Here is a 19275-nt window from a genome sequence, read left to right on the forward strand (position 1 = left end):
GATAGCAGAGAAAAAAATTCTTTTATAATTTCTCTTCAATTATCTTACAGTCATGGGAGTGGGGGATAAGAGAGGGAGGAGAAAGATCACAGAAATGGATTTTTCCATTTTAAAAAAATAACTTTTCACATCTCTAATCAATAAATACATATTCTAATTTCCCTAACAGTTTTCTTTTTCCAGAAGAACTTTTCCATTGACAACTATAAAGCCCTAATGCCAATTGAGAGTGGTAAATAATACCCTTTAGCCATGGCTACTCACTAATCAGATACTTGTTGAATAATAACCCTTTCCTGATTGATAGGAACCTGGCTAAAAGTGGAGGAAATAAGAGAGAGGAATAAATGTGAATAGCTAGGTACAAACCTATAGTACAAAAGATTGGTAGATATCCCTATAGTGTACTTACTGGGCCTAGAGCCTGGGGCAGGCAACCCTAGAAAGTTGACCGGTACTATTGTGAAATGTCCTCTGAATGCTAACCTAAATACCACTGAGTAGGCAGTCTGGCACAGAGAAAGCCCTTGATAAGTGGTTTTTTTAATTCAGTTGTGGAATTGGGATAGAAGTGTCATTTGATTGGTGCTGGAAATTATTTCTTTCTCCTGTAATCTCATAGTGCTGTATACTCCTCATGTGCTTTTGTATTCTAATTTGTATATTTATCTGTGTACCTATCATCTTTCCCTTCTAGAGTGAAAACTTGAGGTCAGGGACCTCATTTATCTTCCCAAATATTCTTTCACTTAGTACTATACTCATAGTAGGCACTTAATAAATGTATGTTGAATGGATGACTATTAAATAGAGAGAATGAATGAATAAATATAGGAAAAAGCAATTATTGAGTGTTTGCTATGTAACAGACACTAAAATAGGTAAGGAGGAAGAAAAGGGAAAATTATAGAGAGGTCTTACCACTTTCCAGAAGGTGTTATGCTCATTTTTCTTCTTTCAGGTGCAACCTGGCACCTGTCCAGGAGTATGCTCAGGATGTGGGGGTGAAGACTGACCTGGTGACCATGAACCCTTCTGTCATCCAGAGGGCCTTCGAGGACTTGGTCAATGAGACCTGGAGGGAAAAACTTCTTCAACGCCTGCACAGCCTCAATGGCAGCATCCTGTGGATTCCAGCTTTCATGGCCAAGGGTGGCAAGGAGAGGGTAGAATGGGTGAATGAGCTCATTCTGAAGCACCACGTCAATGTGCGCACAGCCTACCCTTCATTGCGCCTGCTACATGCTGTCCGAGGGTAAGAGTGACTCTCCCTGAGGCTAAGAGATGATGCAGTTGACAAAGATGTAGTCTGGGCATATGGCCTTTTTATTACCATATGGAGCCTTTTGCAAGTTGGGCTACTAGTAATCAAACTGGGTTTTCTTGCCCACAAGGTGTCATCTCTGAAAAGAGAGACAGGAAATTCTTTAATTAGATAACATAAAGGAAAATGCTGAGACCTTTAGATTAAGTCATTAGTGATGATCTTCGTTTTGGGGGCTGTCTCTCTTCCTGGGAAAGTGAGTACATCAGTGAATTGAGAAAAGGCTGTAGGGGATAACTAGAAGCTCCACAGTGCTCCCCTGACCCTCATCCATCCTGAGTCAGTGGTGATAATAAATCACCACCATCTGTTGGTTCTTCACCAGCCCTAGCCAAATAAGTTGACGTTCACACAGCATTCACATCACAGTCTGCTGATTCTCTCTACCCCTTAATGTAATGTGGCATCCATCAGCCTGGCACTTACACTGGCATATCGCGCCATCTAGGGCAGTCTCGATGGAGAGACCCAGAATTAAAAAGTGAATATTCCACATTCCCCATCTTCATAGCATGTGCTTAGTTCCTGGGCCCTGTTGCCCTTTAGAATAAATGGAAGATCAAGAACCCTAGGAGGCCTAAAAAGAAAGTAAGACCAGGTAGTCTATTGTGGCCCCCTTGCTTGCCCAAAAATATTTTTCTAAAGCCCTTCATTTGGGTTCATAATGAAAAGGAATTTATATGCCTAGTCAAAGGGAAACTCTCAGATTCCCTCAGTTCTCTCATGATGATGAGTTATAGAACATCACTGATGACCTAGACCCGGAATACTTCCTTTCAGGAGCTAGTGAACCTGTAGCATCCATCCTACAAGAAATAACAACTGTGATTCACATTTATATAATACTTTAGGATTTGAAAAAGGAATTACATAAAGTATTTCATGTGATCCCCACAATAACCCTGTGAGGTAGAAGCTATTATTTTTTTTCCCATTTTATGGATAAGGAAACAGAGGCTGAACAATGTTAACTGACTTAGCCAGGGTCACACAGCTAATAAATATCTAAGGCAGAATTTTCACCCAAGTCTTCCTGATTCCAAGTCTGGTATTCTGTCCACTACCTCCCACTGCCCCTCTGTGTAGGATAAGTAAATAAATTCAAGAAAAGTTTCAATCATGACAGTTATCTAATAAGTTATTAATAGTGACTAAGGAAGTCTGAGGTCCGTCCCCAAATATCTGATGTTAATAACAAAGAAGACGACAATGCCCTCTCTCAAAACCCTCATTGGGCTGCCGTTAGGGACAGAACAGTTAGTTTACTAAGTCCGACCCAAAAGGACAGTTTTTAAGCTTCGTGTATTTTATAATAATCCTTCCCCCTGGGAGGAAACTTAACTTAAATGTCTTGTTATGGGTCAGAAAGGATTAGCGAGAAAGAAGAGTAGCCTGCAGGTAAAGAGGAAAAACACTCTTGAAAGGAAACCAGGCAGGGGGCAAAGGACCATGGGAAGGCAGAGTTATTTCTAGCTGTAATTGACTTACTTTCATCTGTCAAAATTGCTCTAAGCTCCTATAATAAGCCCTTTAAACAAATAGGCTGCTAATCCTGAGATTGTGGCATCTTTCTATGCTAGAAACTCCCAGAAGGGTGCACTGATTGAGAACCTAGCTGCATCAGGCTACAATGAAATGCAAGCATTTATTAAGTACCTACTATATGCCATGCAATGTGCTAGGTGCTGGGGATACAGAGACAATAACAAAACAATCCGTTCTCTCAGATAGCTTACATTCCACTTGGGAGAAAATAGGTCTCAGATTTGAACAAAGAGAGGAGAAGGAATTCTGGGGCTTAACCAGTGAACACAACTTTTTCCCTCAGTTGAGCCATAAGATTTGTGGATGGTATAATGAGGCAACAGCAGAATGCCAATGAGCAGCATGATTCTATGCCTTATATCCTATCTGTAGAGATGGATAGAATTCGCTTGTAACCCCTTCATACACTGGGGCTCAAAAACTCTATTTCAGAAGAACAAAATAGTAGAGTCATAGACAGACAAAAATTCAGCTGGGGGGAAAAAACACCTAAGGGTTTTAGTGAAATGAAAGCCCAGTATAAATCAATAATGTAATGTGGAAGTAGGAAAGCACATGCTTTCAAGAGTAGGAAAAAGGTCATTCCACTGTATGCTGTCCTGCTTAGACCACCTCTGGAGTAGCATGCTTATTTCTGGATGCCACAGACTAGGAAAGACATTCAGAAGCTGGAGAGCACCCCAGCTCAAGGTAACTAAAATGGTCAAAGGCCTTGAGTTCAATTAATGAGATTAGCTGAAGGAATTCAGGATGTTTCAACTGGTTAAAAAGAAGAGTTATGGTAGCTGTATTCAAGTATTTGAAGGGCTACCATATGGAAGATGATTGAACATTTTCTACTTGGCTGCAAAGAGCAGAACTAGGAACAGAGGTTAGCAGTTGCAAAGAGCAGATTTAGATTTGTGGATGAGGGGGAAAAATTCTTAACAATCAGAGCTATCCCAAAGGGAATAGGTTCCCTCTCCTTAAAAGTCTTCAAGTGAAAGCTAGATGGTCAAATATCAGGTTCATAACAGAAGGCATCCTTGTCCAGGTGGACATTGGACCTGGTGGCCATGACGATGCCTTCCAGCTCTGAAGTTCTATGACCCTATGTTTGAGAAGTTCATCATTACTCCCTTAGAAACCAAACAGGCACCATGGGGATGTGCTAAAGCTCCTGAGATGATGACTTTGGATGAGAGTTATGTCCGGTACCCATATCATAAGCTAGAAGCCTTCAGCAAACCATAAGGGAGAGAGGAAGATGCTGGTTGGAAACAGTTGTGATTGTCTCGAAGACAGAAGAGCATTCCTGATGTGCCTTGTGTTTCTCTTGGTGACATCTGATCTACTGACAGACATTTGTGTGGCTTCCAAGAGTGATAGCTAGGCTCCCATCTTTATGTTGAGAGAATCACATTGATATATGTCATTCTGTCATCATTCCTGCTCCAGTCATGGGCAACTAAGCTGATTAGTCAAGTAGTACCTTAAAAGGAGAATTGAGAGTTCAAAGAAAGAGCCTGAACTGACAGCCCTTTGAGTGAATCCCCAGACAACGTGCTGGCAGGAGCTAAGGCCTACCATGGCAGAGGCCAGGGAGCTTCCAGGCAGATTGGGCTGGCTTCCTCCATGTGGACTAAGGTAACATGGGAGAGCAGCTGGCTTGCCCTCCCTGCCGAGTGTTAGAATGCAGAGGGCCAGGCTGTTGGCAAGTGAGGTGAGAAACGGGGGGAAAGAGTTCCACAAATGAGTCACAGAGGTAATTGACTATGGCAGCGAGAAGTGGGAAACAGGAGAGTCAGCAGCTGGTACCGAATAGATCTAATTCAATTACGGCAATGGAGAAGGTTGTAACCCACAGAGAGAATAGCCCCCTCAGCCAGAAAAGCTGCACACTGACCTATTCAGCCCCTCCAGTTCTCTTGCTTCCCAACCCACTAGAGTGAGGGAACTGATGTAAATTGATGCCTAATTAATGGCTCCTGGATGCCCCACTGATTTCTTTAAGACCCTGTCCCCTTTGTACAGACATCCGCAGCCAGGGCAGAAGAGATACTAAATAAAGTATTTAAGAAAAGGTGTTCCCAATGAGTCCCTGTGGCTTATCAGCCTGGTGCAGAAACCCACTGGCCAGCAGCCAGGTCCATGAGCTCCTGCTAAGGTCAAGGCACTCCCTTCAGAAAAAGAAAAAAGAAAAAGAGAACAAGATCACAGATCAGGTTGGTGGTGCCTGCTCTTCAAGGCATTTCTATATCTTTTAACTGACTACTTGACTTCTTATCCTAGTGCTCTCTCTCAAAATCAGGGAACTGTGTGGTGAAACATTTGTATTGAGACTCTTAGGGAAATGTTAGATCTGGAATTCAACTGATTTGCTCTAGTCTGGGTATCTCTAGGACCTAACTGTGCTTCATAGTTTCTCTATGGGGAGTCCAGTAACTATTAAAATACTTTATAAAGAAACTGGACGTAGCTATGGTGCTTACTTCCCTCCCTGAGATGCTCCTGGAGCCCGTTTCCTTGAAGAGCTAGTATTTTCTTGTTCCTTATGAATTTTGAATTATATTTAACAACTAACTGCCCAAGAGGCCCCAGGTATGGGACTAGATTCTATGATGAAGATAATGATAAGGGTGGACATTGGCCCAGTCTAGAAGACTTACAGCCCAGTACTGATAGTAGTCTTCAGCTAAATTAGATAAATACAGCCATTGACTCGCCATACCAATAATGCAGATTATTTCTAAGCTGAAAGAAACCTTAGAGATGACCTCTTCCAACCTCTCCGTTTTTACAGCTGGGCTCACTGGGAGCTCACAAGGGTTGAGTGACTTGTCTAGGATTTCATTGGTAAACCCTTACCTCCTAGCTGTTAGTTTAGTGGTTTCTCCACTATACCACACTGAAAAGGCACAAGCATGTTTATGGGACCTGGGATACTTCAGAAAGTGAAGGAAAGCAGCAGTTAAGATTGTGGCCAGCAATTCATAAAAGACCACTCAACCCTTTCATCAGTTTGGTGGCAATTTAGTCAATTCTGTTTCATATATACATATGTGCCTCCTCCAAACCTAGTCAAGAGTATTTATAGGAATTAATCTAGGGAAAATTAATTAATAGCATAAATTTCCTTCTTGAACTATAGTTTTGCAACCCAGTATTGAATGACACTGCTAACAAGTCATTCCTTGGCTCCAAAATCAATTTCATCAAACTTGGAACTTCAGGAGCCCAAAAGTAAATAATAGCTCTAGTATAGACCTGCTTTAAACTTTCTATTCCTTTGATAAACTGGTTTGTGACTGGGGGGGCAAGGGAGAGGGTGAAAAAGGAGTGGGAGGAGTTAAATGAAATTTAGATCCCAACCCTGATTTAAACATTCTGTTGCGTTATCACCAAAATTCCATGTTGCCTTCAAATTAGTAGATGTGTGTCAAATTTTATGACATAGCTTTTACTCTCATTATGGGAAATCCAAATGGCTCGTTTCTCATTTTCCTGACTGGACTGGTTGGTGATGTGAGTTTATTCTTGAAAACTCTTCACATCACAGGGACCCCCAACCTTCTTCTTTCTCTTGCCCTGTACCCCCCTTCCCACAGTGTTCTCTAACCATTACCCTGTGAACTCTCTAGTAAGGAATATGAAAGGAGGTTTTCTTGTAGTCCCACAGCTGTTTGCCTCTTTTTTACTGCCCTTTATACTCTTTTAGGAAGTGCCTTTGAAAAAATACATGTTTGCAAGCAGACTATAAGCTCCCTGATGGCAGGGTGTAGTGAAGAGCTCCCTGGCATTTGAATCAGAGGACCAGGGTTAAAATGCAGCTCTGCCACTGATTAGCTAGGGCAAGTCACTTCAGTCCTTAAAAAATGAGATTGGACTGTAAGGAAAAAATCTATGATCCTGTGTTTAAAATAAAAATCAATTCCTTTACCACCTCTTGCAAACTGATTTTTTAAAAATAGTATGATTCAAAAGGGAAAGTCTGGCAGATGACTGGCAGCCTTTTAAAATTCCACTCTTCTCTGTCATATCTATTTGGGTGGGCTGAAGAAAGGTTCATGCGAGTCTAGAATTTTTGTATAGGAGCTCAAAGTTCCATGCTAATAATGATCATCATGATCATCACTAGATATTCATGTAGTCTGTATTGCTTATTTAATCCTCCCAACAACCCTGTAAGATAGGTACTATTATTATCCCTATTTTTACAGATGAAGATTAAGTGACTTGCCCAGGGTCACACAACTAGTATCTGAGGCCAAATTTGAGCTTGGGTTTCCCTGTGCTTCAGCTGCACCACCTAGCTGCCTTTAATAACAGCAGCTGAAGTCAAGGACTATTTCATTTTTGACTTTTGTCTTCTGTGCCTAGCACAGTACTTGGCCAGTTGTGGGTATTTAATAAATGATGGTTGATTGATTGATATAATTAACTTTAAAGTTTATGTAGGACTTTTCTCATAAGAATCCTACAAAGCAGATGGTTAAGTTACTACGAACTCCATTTCACAACAAGGAAACTGAATCTCAGATTTTAAGTAACTGGCCCAAGGAAACTGCTAATATTTTGGTACTGTCAGTATTCAAATCCAGGGCCCCTGTCTCTAAAAATAGTGCCCTTAAATTAAATATTTGTAAAGCACTTAGCACAGTACCCTGGCAAATTTGTTGTTCAGTCATTTTCAGTCACGTCCATGAAACCCTTTGGAGGTTTTCTTGGTAAAGATGCTGGAGTGATTTCCCATTTTCTTTTCCACTTCACTTTACAGAAGAGGAAACTGAGGCAAGCAGAGTTAAGTGACTTGCCCAGGGTCACCCAACTAATAAGTGAGTGAGGCTGGATTTGAACTCTGGAAAATGAGTCTCCCTGACTCCAGGTCCATCACTCCACCCACTGAATTGTGTGGCTGCTTTCAAGCATTTAGCACAGTGCCTGGCACGTACATAGTAGATGCTTAATAAATGCTTATTCCCTTCCCTTCCTTCTTTCTACTACATCAAACAGCCAGAGATTCAGGGCTTTTTTCAGTCAATAATTAAAAAAAAGATATGATCTCAATATAGCACTTTAAAGTTTACAGGATACTTTAATTTTTACAGCTTTAGAACCCCGGGCTTATAACTGGCCTGGGCTTTCACTATCTTGGTAGAGATCCTCCTTACATAAGCCACAGGGTTCCTTTCTTCCATGGCATCCTGGTAAAAGCAGTGGATTTGAAGCCAGAAGACCTGAGTTTGAGCCCCAGCTTTGATCCTCACTGACTGAAAGGCATCATGTAAATCAACTGCTCTGAGCCTACCACACAGAGTTGGAGAAAAACCTTTTTATGACCCATAAGGTGCTCTAGAAAGGTGACTTATTATTATTCACAGACTCCTGAAACAGGCAAGAGTCCACCAGAGAGTTAGTGAAACTGTTGTACAGAACTGAGCTTTAGAGAAAGCCCTTTGTAAATGTTCCTCGACAGTTCTGGAATTTAAACTCATATCACTGCCCAAAGAACCACTTTTGTTTGTTCCTGCTGGGTGCCACCACAGGAAGATTTGGTACCATGCCCCAGAAGTGAGGGATTTCTAGTTTTGTTTTCAAACACATCAAGCCAGATCCTGAGAGGGAACAGGAGCTCAAGAAGGTTGGGAGGGACTGGGACCTATGGGGAAAGATATGAAAGATGCAGATATCCTCAACAGCATTCACCTGTTTCATAATTACCTCTTCTGAAGTGATTCTTAACCAGGGAGCAACCTCAGTTTAGTGAATGAACAAGTATTCCCCATGAGGAGTGTTAAATGAGGTCAGCAGGCTTTTTCTTCCTACCTCCCTAACAAATATAACCCCTGTATAACACCTAGACCTTCATGCAAAGTTTTGAAGAATAACCGACTAGTGGTATAAATTTATTTCTAGAATCCAAATCAATTCTGATCATCTGCAATCTCCTCTCAAACAGCCTCCCCTCCACTGATACAGGCCATTTGGGTAAGAACTATGCCACAACCTGTTTCCAGGGTAACACCTTGAGGACTCAATATCCTTCTTAATAAACACAAACATCAGGAGCTCCCTCAGCTGATTTATACAAATATTCTATTCTACAGACATTTTGTTTTGGCAGCTTACTAGTTGGTGCCCTGTTAACCTGTCCATTCAGACTGGAAAACCCCAGGAATGAGTCTAAGCTTCTGATACTTCCCAACTAATGAGCCAGCTGGCCTCCCCTCCCAGCCTTGAGTACTCCATTGTTTAACAACCTATGGACCCCACTTGTAGGCATGGAATCATGCCATCCTTCCCAAGCCAAAGCCATCTGGTTCTGTAACCAGAATGCAAGGGTGAATCACTTCACCCTAGGAAATTTCCATGATACCAGAGCTTCCAAGTAAAGAGTGGATCGAGGGGTTTCCCAGGGCCACTTTGGATTTTGTACCTACGCCAAGGCAAGCCCTATTCATTCTATCTGGTTTATTCTGTGGTTGGCTGGAGAATCTCAAACACCAGCCAATCCGATACAGCTACATGGCATGATGGGTAGAACACAGATAATTGGAATCCGGGGATTCTATTCCCAACTTTTCTTGTGACTGGCCTCAGCAAGCAAGACTTAATATGTCACTTGGCTCAGTTCAACAATATAAAAATAGAAATGCTTCTCCCTGTGGGTTAAAGTGAGTCTAAGATATACTCCATATAACCACATAGTGTTGTGAGCCTTCTGGAGAGGGGTGCTATAAAAATATGAACAATTGGCAAGCATTTATTGAGCACTTACTGCATGCCAGTCACTATGCTAAGTGAAGACAGGCCCCACCTTCAATGAACTTATATTCTAATGCTCTGAAGCTCTTTTGTCACTTATTTAGACCGTGGTGTAACCATGGCCTCAGCATGCAGGGAGAGGAACTTGGGACTCCTGGAGAGAAGGGAGGATGCACTTTGCAGAAACAAATTCTGCTCTTTTCATTTATTGCTATCTGTGTTTGTGATACATCGTGCTTAATAGTTATTGTGATTGGTGCAGTCAATTTGAAAAATAATTACTGCCTTCTTGGAGATTACCTCGCCTTCTAATTAAAATCTTGAGCCTGGAATATTAAAGGTGCATCATCAACCCAGCATCTAGGATATACCCAACTAGCCTCATTTGAGGAAGAAAAATTAATTGGTTTTTGTTTCAATCCCCAGCGTTATCCTAAGGAAAGGAACGGTATGCATGTTGACCACGCAGACATTCTCTAAATTGGCCAGAGCAACTGAAGAGATAAGAAAGGGGGGGGGAGGATAGAGAGTGATTTGTTCCTTTTTAACCTGCTTGGCTTTTATTATAAACTGCCCAGATGTAGGGCTCCCTTGGTCCTGTTAGCATCCCTCAGGAGTCCTTGTTTACCTATACAGTAAGTCTAGGAGATAAGGAGTTTCCTCCTTAGAGATGAACATTTTATTCATTTTGTTACTGTCAAGCCACATCAGGCCTATAGCCTTCTGGGGGGCTTACTGAGGTATCAGAGTGAGGGTCCAGGACCAGGCTTGCTGCCACAAGGTTGGGTCAGTCAACACATAGCCCAGAGAGTGTCAGGGTGAAAGGCAGGATCACACAAAGTAACAAAAGGGCAGGAAGGTGACATGAGGAGCCAAGGATAGAGACAAGATCTAAGTCAAGAGCCAAAGCAAAAAAAAAAGCATGGTGTAATCAAACAAACAATAGATTCAGATTTAGGAGACCTAGGTTTCCATCCCAACTTTACTAATGTAGCCTTGAAAACATTATCTCACCAATCTGGGTCATCCTTTACTAACCTATAAAATGAGAGGGTTGACTCAGAGATAATGAGAAGAGAAGACTGGGGTTGAGGAGTGGGGGAGAGAGAGGACCTATAGAGGGGGTGATAGCTTTTTTGTGTTTCAAAGGACTATATGGAAGAGGAATTACACTTGTTTCTGTTTGGAGCAATGGGTACAAGTTGCAAAGATGCAAAATTTAGGCTCCAAGTAAGGAAAAACTTCCTAATAGCCACATAACATAGCGAGATCTCCTCTAGGCTGAAGCTAGGTGACCACTTGTCACATATTTCATAGAAGGTGTTCTTTTGGGGGTGTGGCTTTGACTAGCTGGCCTCTGAGGTGCCTTCCTGCTCTGAAATTCAATGACTCTTTGTCCCCAAAGGGACTTTCTAACTTGAATTTCTATGATCTGAGTCATCAAAACCAGGGACAAAGCATGAAAGAGTTGTACCCCAACTTCTTTGGTGACTTGGAAGTGCCTGCAGGCTCTTCAGTCACCAAAACCATCAGATCTCTTTAGAACATTTCTCCTGTGGAAGGTATTGGCTCACCTTGGCATCGTAGCTATGTTGGGGCCTGCAACAGATACCATGAAATTTAGTTTATTTGCTCCTTCCCCTGCAGTATTTTGAAAATTTCTCATCCTCCTTTGTGGCCAGTTGGGCCATGCCGCTCATAATAATAATAGCTAAAATTTATATAGTGCTTACTATTTGCCAGGCACTGTGATCCTCACAACCCTGGGAGGTAGGTACTATTATTATAATACCCATTTTACAGATGAAAAAATTAAGATAACCAGAAGTTAAGTGACTTGCCAAGAGTTGTACAACTAGTAAGTGTCTGAGGCCAGATTTAAACTCAGGTCTTCCTAATTCCAAGTCCTGGACTCTATCTACTACACCACCTAGCTGCTCCCGCTTATGTCATGGCTATTAAGAATCTGTTTGCACTGCCTGCTTCTCTAATCTACTTTTTTTCCTCCTTTCTACAAGCAAAGATCTGCACAGGTATAGAAGGGCACTTTTACCTTGGAAATGATAAGCAGATGCTATTGAGCTGCATAGATATTTCACTCATAGCAAGAGATTTGCCCTTTGTCGGTGTAACTTCTAAAAATGGTTTGGTGCATTTAAAAAAAAGAAAGGTATTTCTGGAAGTATTCCCTTTCCAAGTTATCACTTCTAGGGAAAAAATCCTTGATGGTGTTGTAGAGAGGATTCCTGTTCAGGAATGGGGAGGACTAGATGGTCACTGAGGACAAAATGAAACTCTTGAACTCCTTATAATGTTTACAGTTTCTATTAATACAAAGCGAATGTCAAATTATTAAAATTTACAGGCAACCTATGTAACTTTGCCACTGATTGGCCAACTAAACCAGTGTCTACCACAGGCATCCTTTAGAGTGTGATAGCAGAAAGTACATAGGGTCTGATAGCCACGATAATTTGGGTTCAAGTCAATTCAACAAATGTTTCTTAAATGCCCACTATATGAAAGGTTCTGTGATAGGTGCTAAAGTTACAAAGACAAAAATGAAATAGACCCAGTCTTCAGGGAGCTTCCATTCTATTGCCATTCAAGCGACAAATCATTTAAGCTCTCTGTGTCTGCATTTGTAATGTGAAGGGTAGCAGATTAATTTTTTTTCTAAATTTAACTTTTCCTTTGAAATTCCATTCTTTTTTTCTTTACCTTTTCTCTGACTTTAATTGAACCTGGAATTTACAAGTTTAGGATCTACTGTGAGCTCTTTCTGCCACTACTTAGCTCTGTGACCTTCAGCAAGTAACAACTTCTCTGGGATCATTTCCACAGATATGAAATTAAAGGACCGAATGAGATGAACTCTGAGATTTCTTGGACTTTAATATTTGCTGTGGTTTTCTTTTTTCCCTTCTATTCTTCACATATTCCTTTACTTCTCAGAGTTGCTGTGAGTAAAGTACTTCATAAAATCTAGATGGATTTAGAACTGAAGGGAATCTTAGAGATCATCTATCATCCAACACCCTCATTTAAAAGAATAGTAATGCCATCCCTGCCCTCAATGAGCTTAAGGTCTAATAGGGAAATAGTTATCTAGAAATTCCCAGATAATTAATGTCAAATATTTTTATTTTTGTTAATTAATGCATGTAATTATTCTTGTTCTTCATCCTGCTTTACGCGTACGGCCTTGGGGATGTCAGTAAAATGTTTTTGGAATTAGAACTTTCTGCCCTGAAAATAAGAGAGTCTTGTCCCAGATTGTCACTGGGACAGGTGATTCTGCCTAAGTTTTCCCCCTAATCAATTGAGAAATAACAGATTCCCAGGAATTCAGGGTTTGCACAAAACTGGCCTTAAGTGCCTAAATTAGGGCTCATTCATTCTTGCATGAAGGGAGAATGGATTTATTTGTGGTCACATGACCAGTAGGTATCATGAGACAGAATTCTAACCCAGGGTTCCTGATTCCAGTGTTCTTTCTACTCCACCACACTGCTTTGTCTCTCTTCTCACAAAAGGAAGCCAACAAAGCAGCCACATTTGCTTACATGGTTACTTGATCCCCAATTCTATCTGGCCACTTTTTCTAACTATAGCTCCACCAGCCTTCAGTGGGTGGGGACCTCTAAAGTGAATGAGCAACTATGCCAGCTGATGGAGAAACCAGCTACCAGGGACAATCTGGGAAGTATAGGCTGAGCCAGGGTAATCCAAGCCAAATCGCAGCTGGGCCCTCAATGGGAAATTCCATCTGCTGGCTGAGATAGCAGCTGGGAACAAGACAGATCAAATGGAAGGAGTATCCCCCCTCCTTCCCTGCCCCCAGAGCTTTTCCTCTTAAGACCAGCACTCATCCCAACAGAGGATGTCTGCCCTCTGCTCAATGGGCCATAGTACCAGGAAATGCAGGAAGCGGGGAAATTCCCTCTTCCCTAGACACGTACACACAAGCACACTTGTGAGCACACACACAGCTCTTTTCTGGGAAGTTTCATTCCTTTCTCAAAATGACTATGTCATAAAGAAGTATTTCTTAGCTTACTGTGGCGACAGTTACTTCAGCCACTGGTTCTCTCCATCTAATTACTTAATTGGGGAAATGAGTAGCTGATAAAATCCCAAGCAGGACTTTTAAAAGCCTCATATTTCAATTCACCAGAAAACAGCAGTGTTCAAAAGGACCCCAAGGTGGTTTTCGACAGTGTTCATGTTCACCATATGGTAGTGGTTATAGTTTTGTTTGCGGAATGCGTTAATGATTTACTTTTTTTTTTAAAGAAAGGTCACCTCATTGGTGTTAAATCAAATGCAGAGTATTTGTCATAGGATTGAAGACCTAGAAGGAACCCAAGAGAAAAATACCCTCATTTTACTGATGAGGAACCTGAGACCCAGAGATGGCAAATTACTGGCCCAAATCCATATAGGTAGTCATCAGAATTTGAATCCAGGTCCTCTCATTCTAAAGCCAGTGCTCTTTGACTTAACTATTTAGTTTTATTTTTTATCGTGAGAGTTGTTTTGGTTTTCTTAAAGTAGCAAATGGGCGGAAGTGAGGTAGGGATCCCACAGAAACGGTCTTTAGAGAGAACTTACAGTATAAGGCACTTCTTCCCTACACCATTGAATAGGCTGCATTTAAGGGAGTAATCCTTAGATTCATTCACTCAGAAATGATTTGTTAAGATTATTCCTTGTTAATTTGCTGACTAGTATCGTTCATTATTTAAGATGAATGATTTATTAAGTGCCAAGTACTGTATTAGCACCGAGGATGCAAAGACAAAATGATAAGTCTCTGCCCTCAAGGAGTTTCTATTCTACTGGAGGAAAACAAATAAATATAAAATTCAAACAAAGTAAATACAAAGTAATATTTGGGAGAAGACACTAATAACTGAGGAAATGAGGAAAGGTCTTACATGATATCCAAATATTGAGCTTTGGAGAAGCCGATCCTGAGAAGCAAAGAGGGGAAGGGAGGGAGAGCATTCTAAGAATGGAATGCTTGGAATTATATCTTACAGCTGGCTAATAGAGATATAGGCAATTTGTCCTTGAGTTATAAAAACAGGAGAAAGAGGTATGATGGCGCAAAGAACTACACTCATAACCTTCTGTATTTACAAAGTTCTGTCTCTAGAGAAGCAGAAAATACCTCACGGATGATCATAGCTTTAAGGGGCCTTGGTGATCAGCTAGCCTAACCCCCTCATGTTGCAAATGAGGAAACCGAGACCCAGAGATGTTTAAATCACATGCTCAAGGTCACCCAACTAATTAATTAGTAGGCTCCCAGACATATAGGTCTCAAGCTGGAAGGGACTTTAGATGCCATGTAGTCTAACCTCATTTTATAGGTAAGAAATTGAAGCCCAGGGAAACGAAGTGACCTGTCCAATGTCATACAGCTATAATGTGTCAGAGGTGGGATATGAACCCAGGTGGGGACAGAATGAGGATAAAAACTGTACACTGAAAAGAGTACTGACTCTGGAATCAGAGGATCTGTGTTCAAATCCTACTTCTGACTTTTTTATCACTGATCTCCATTTCACCGTTGGGAGTAATGAAAAAGTCAAAGATCACCAGAAGACCCACAGGACAGTAGCAGTTGTCACTGTATCCAATATACTGGCCACCCTCTAAAACATGTATCTTACTCTGCTCCTCCATCCCTCCCCTCTCCACTGTGGCAATACCTGAAATAAAATCCAGGAGCCCTGCCAGACAGATCCTAAGTTCATGAACTAGAAGATATATTAGAAACCATCTAGTCCAAATCCTCCATTTTACAGACTGGTAAACCAAGACCCCAAAAGGTTTGACCAATTTGACCAAGGTCACCCAAGGAACGAACAGCAGAGATAGGATTAAACTTGGATCCTTTGACAGAAAAATAAAGACAATCAGAAGCTCCCCTAAAGCAAATAAATCCCAATAGAAGTCAAGCCATTGGTCCTTACTTTCCTCAGCTATAAAATGAGAGATGGACTAAACGATCTCTAAGATTCCTTCGAGTTCTAACATTGAATTTTTCTAATTATTGTAGAGCAGGAAATAATCATATGAAACTAGAAGGAGTAATTCCATGACTGATTTTTTCACTTTGTTTCTAAACTGGGGTTGGTGGGTCAGAGGTTTTCTTGGCAGGGATGTGCTTGTAAATGTTTAACAACCAGCTCTTTGGAGAGAGGGGCAGGGATGTACTTACAGCATACTTTTAAGTTCAATCTGCATTATTAACATTTTCCATCACTTTCTTAAATCTAGACCATCAAAAACTAATAAACCAAGCCCTGATTTATAGTATTTGCCAATTTCCAAGGTGCAAATGCTTACACTGAAATTTTAACTGTATGAACTGGACCCAGCACACTCACAGTTCTAGGGCGTAACAAAGTGTTTTTTCTCAGGAAAGAGTGAATTCTGAAACTTGTGGGCATTTTTTTTACTCTTCTTTTCAGGTACTGGCTGACAAACAAAGTACACATCAAAAGACCCACCACAGGACTGCTGATGTATACTCTGGCCACACGCTTTTGCAACACCATCTACCTCTATGGCTTTTGGCCCTTTCCACGAGATCAGAATCAGAACCCTGTCAAGTATCACTATTATGACAGCCTTAAATATGGCTATACATCCCAGGCCAGCCCCCATACCATGCCCTTGGAGTTTAAAGCCCTAAAGACCCTGCACCAACAGGGGGCTTTGAAACTGACTGTTGGCGAGTGTGATGGAGCCACGTAAAGTGGAGGCCAAAGAGGATTCCGTGGCTCATGTTTCCTGCAGGCTACACCACGGGCAGATGGGGGTCAGGAGGCAAAAACAATAGGACGAGCAGAGGCTAGTGGTTTTCTTTGTTAAAGTGTAAAACAGTGACAAGAATATATATACCTGCATATATATATTGACCTGAGTATTATAACTGTGTGGTGTTCATCCAGAGTATGGCAGACAAGTTACAGGAAGAAGGTGCTGAGGACTCACCCATTCTGGAGACACCATCTCTGGGAGTGAGAGGATTGGACTCAAAAGGAAATCAGTTCCAGTACTGGATATGTGATAGTCTCCTGGGTTGAAGGATTCTGGGGGCTGATGGATGAATGCTAAGGCATTTGTTTTCAGCTGCTCTGTGTCTCTGAGAAAAGTAGGTCCTGGGTGACCCAGAACCTAGAGGTTGGCAATTGGGCTTTAGTGTTAAAAAAAATGATACTGTTCAAGAAAAAAGGGGAAGGGATGAGGGCTCAGAAGAAAAGTGAAGCAAGAAATCAAGAAGCACAGATTGGGGCATGTTAGTGGATGGCCTTGGTCTATTCACTCTAGGTGAATTGCCCAGGAGACAAGCTCATGGCCCATCAATGTGTTCCAGATGGGACACTCTTTCAGCCCATAAAACAAACTGGAAAACCAGCAATGACTTTGGCTTTCTAGCTTACAAAACCATGATGCCAGCATGAACACCACTGCTGGCTGAAACAGAGAAAAAAAGATGACCCTGAAAGTACTCTGATCATCCAAACGAGATCAATTCTTGTTTACAAAAATATAAAAACCATCTAAGATGGTCAGACCCACACTTGGGGCAAAGACAGCAGAGTGTCAAACAATGCTCAGTCTTTTCTAAATGTTCTTTGGAGTGGCAAAGAGAAAAAAGCCCTGGGATTTAGGGAGAGTGGTGGAAGAGAAGGAATTACAGACCTAAAGGTGGTATTGAGGGTAAGAGAAAGGATATTATAATCTGACCTCATACCAATCAAAGTCACCTTTTAAGTCTCTTTCTTGCTCCCCAAAGGTTAACTCACCTTCCTTCCTGTTAGAATATAAGGTCAGGGATTGGACTGAAAGCTACCACAGCAATGAAATCCAAAGCCAAGGCTTGAAAGGGCACTGTCAAGATAAATGTCATCATGGTAAAATATATAAGATTGCCTTCCCTCACTGCGCACAAAGCCCCAGAGTGTGAAACCTGAAAGAATTTTAGACATCCAGTTTCACTTCTCAGCACCAACACCGTTTGTGTTCTGCATCTCACTCCGTGTGGTCAAAGTGACCAGCCTGCTCAGTTTCAACGTCACTTTCTTGTCAGTTTCCTGTCCTGATTGTCAGGTGGTATAGCTTGGCTCTCTTGTTTAGCTTTCTGACTCTGCAAGGAGAGGTTTAAATCCTCCCTTCCCTCCCCCACCCCCCCCCACATTGATGAAATTATTTGGGGATTTTGTGAAATTAGACTTGTTCCTACTAAGGTTTGTATATTCTTTCCTTTTTATACAGCCAACTATAGAATGCAAACCACTGGACATAACATCCTGGGGAAACATGGGCTGAGAACCAGTCACTTAAGAATTGGAATCCAAGGCCACAGTTAGAGATGGGTACTGCACATGGGCTGTCTTGATTTGATTGCTGTATTACCTCTCTGATTAATAATCATGTTTTAAGACATATTTTGAAGTTAAGTGAAAAACCATTATCTTGAAGGGAATTAAGAAATCAAGATCTGCTTCTAAACATATGAGATTAGACATAATTAATCAATAGCAAGTCAGGACAGGACATTTGCTCCAGATTAATGGCTGGTTAGATAGTAGCTGGAAGCTAACAGAAGACCGCCCCTAAGCCATTAACCCACAACAGAATACTCCCCAGGATAAGGCAGTGATTGCTACTATAAATCGTTTTGTTCTTTGTACTACTGTTCTAGATTTTAGATTTTTAGTTTTCATCATGAAATGAAAATTTTAAAAGCAACAGCCGATAGCTTCAGTGAGAACTGGATGATACAGATTCCTTAGAGGAAGTAGAAATAATTGCCATCATATTTTACACTTCTCTAGAGCCTTTCATCTTGAAGATCTCAAAGGGTTTTAGGAACATTTCATTTTCAAGGCTCACAGAGCCCAAGAGGGAGCAGGTAAGTGACATTGCCAGCATATTCTAGTTGGATTAACTCAGAAACAAAGGACTTTGGTGGTTAACCCCAAAACTAACAAAGTCAGAAGCAAAGTCAGGAAAAGGACCCAGGAGCCCAGAATTCCAGCTCCATGTTCTAGCCAGCAGATACTATTCTTAATGGAGAGGATTCTTGAAGAAGTCCAAATTGTTTAGCTGAATTTTTTTTCTGGCCTATAATAAATAGTTTAGGCTCCTTAAACTGACGTTAATGGTAGTTGTATGCAGAAATAACTTTAGCCACTGATTTTTGCTTTTCATCCCCATGGGAAAGAACAGTTAGATCAGCCTCTTCCTGAGGGTCTGCTTTGGTGGAATGTACTTTTATAGAACTGGAAAGCGATTGAAAACCTGCCTTCATCTATTTCTTGAAAAGGATTAGAAAGATAAGTTCATTTTTGTTGATTCTTGTACTGGCAAAATACTTTGTGCAGCAGCAATGACTCCATTGGCTGTTCCTTCCTGTCCTTTTCCATCTGACTACCAAGACTTAAAGAAAGCAGATAATAAATTCTTACTTAATTGACTTATTTGATTAGATCATAATACTAATGAAACCTGGGGTCATGGCTTCTATTCCAGTATAGACAAGTTAGCTTTGGTATATGGTGAGGGGGAGGTTGGGGTGGGAGTGTAATACTAACAATAGCTCACATTTTTATAGCACTTTACAATCACAGAGCACTTTA

The 19275-nt window shown here is 41.2% G+C and overlaps 1 protein-coding gene across 2 annotated transcripts in view; it reads left to right on the plus strand.

The window, feature by feature from the left end:
* Positions 1 to 16384, plus strand: part of ST8SIA2 (ST8 alpha-N-acetyl-neuraminide alpha-2,8-sialyltransferase 2) — a 93036-nt gene extending 76652 nt beyond the window's left edge. For both annotated transcript variants that reach the window (XM_036736390.1, XM_036736391.1), the window contains 2 exons: positions 962 to 1255; positions 16099 to 16384. In XM_036736390.1, coding sequence (XP_036592285.1) covers positions 962 to 1255; positions 16099 to 16384 — 580 coding nt within the window. The remainder of the gene's footprint in view (positions 1 to 961; positions 1256 to 16098) is intronic.
* The last annotated feature ends 2891 nt before the right edge of the window (positions 16385 to 19275 follow it).

Source organism: Trichosurus vulpecula, chromosome 8 (genome assembly GCF_011100635.1).
Source record: "Trichosurus vulpecula isolate mTriVul1 chromosome 8, mTriVul1.pri, whole genome shotgun sequence".
In the NCBI taxonomy this organism is placed as follows: domain Eukaryota; kingdom Metazoa; phylum Chordata; class Mammalia; order Diprotodontia; family Phalangeridae; genus Trichosurus; species Trichosurus vulpecula.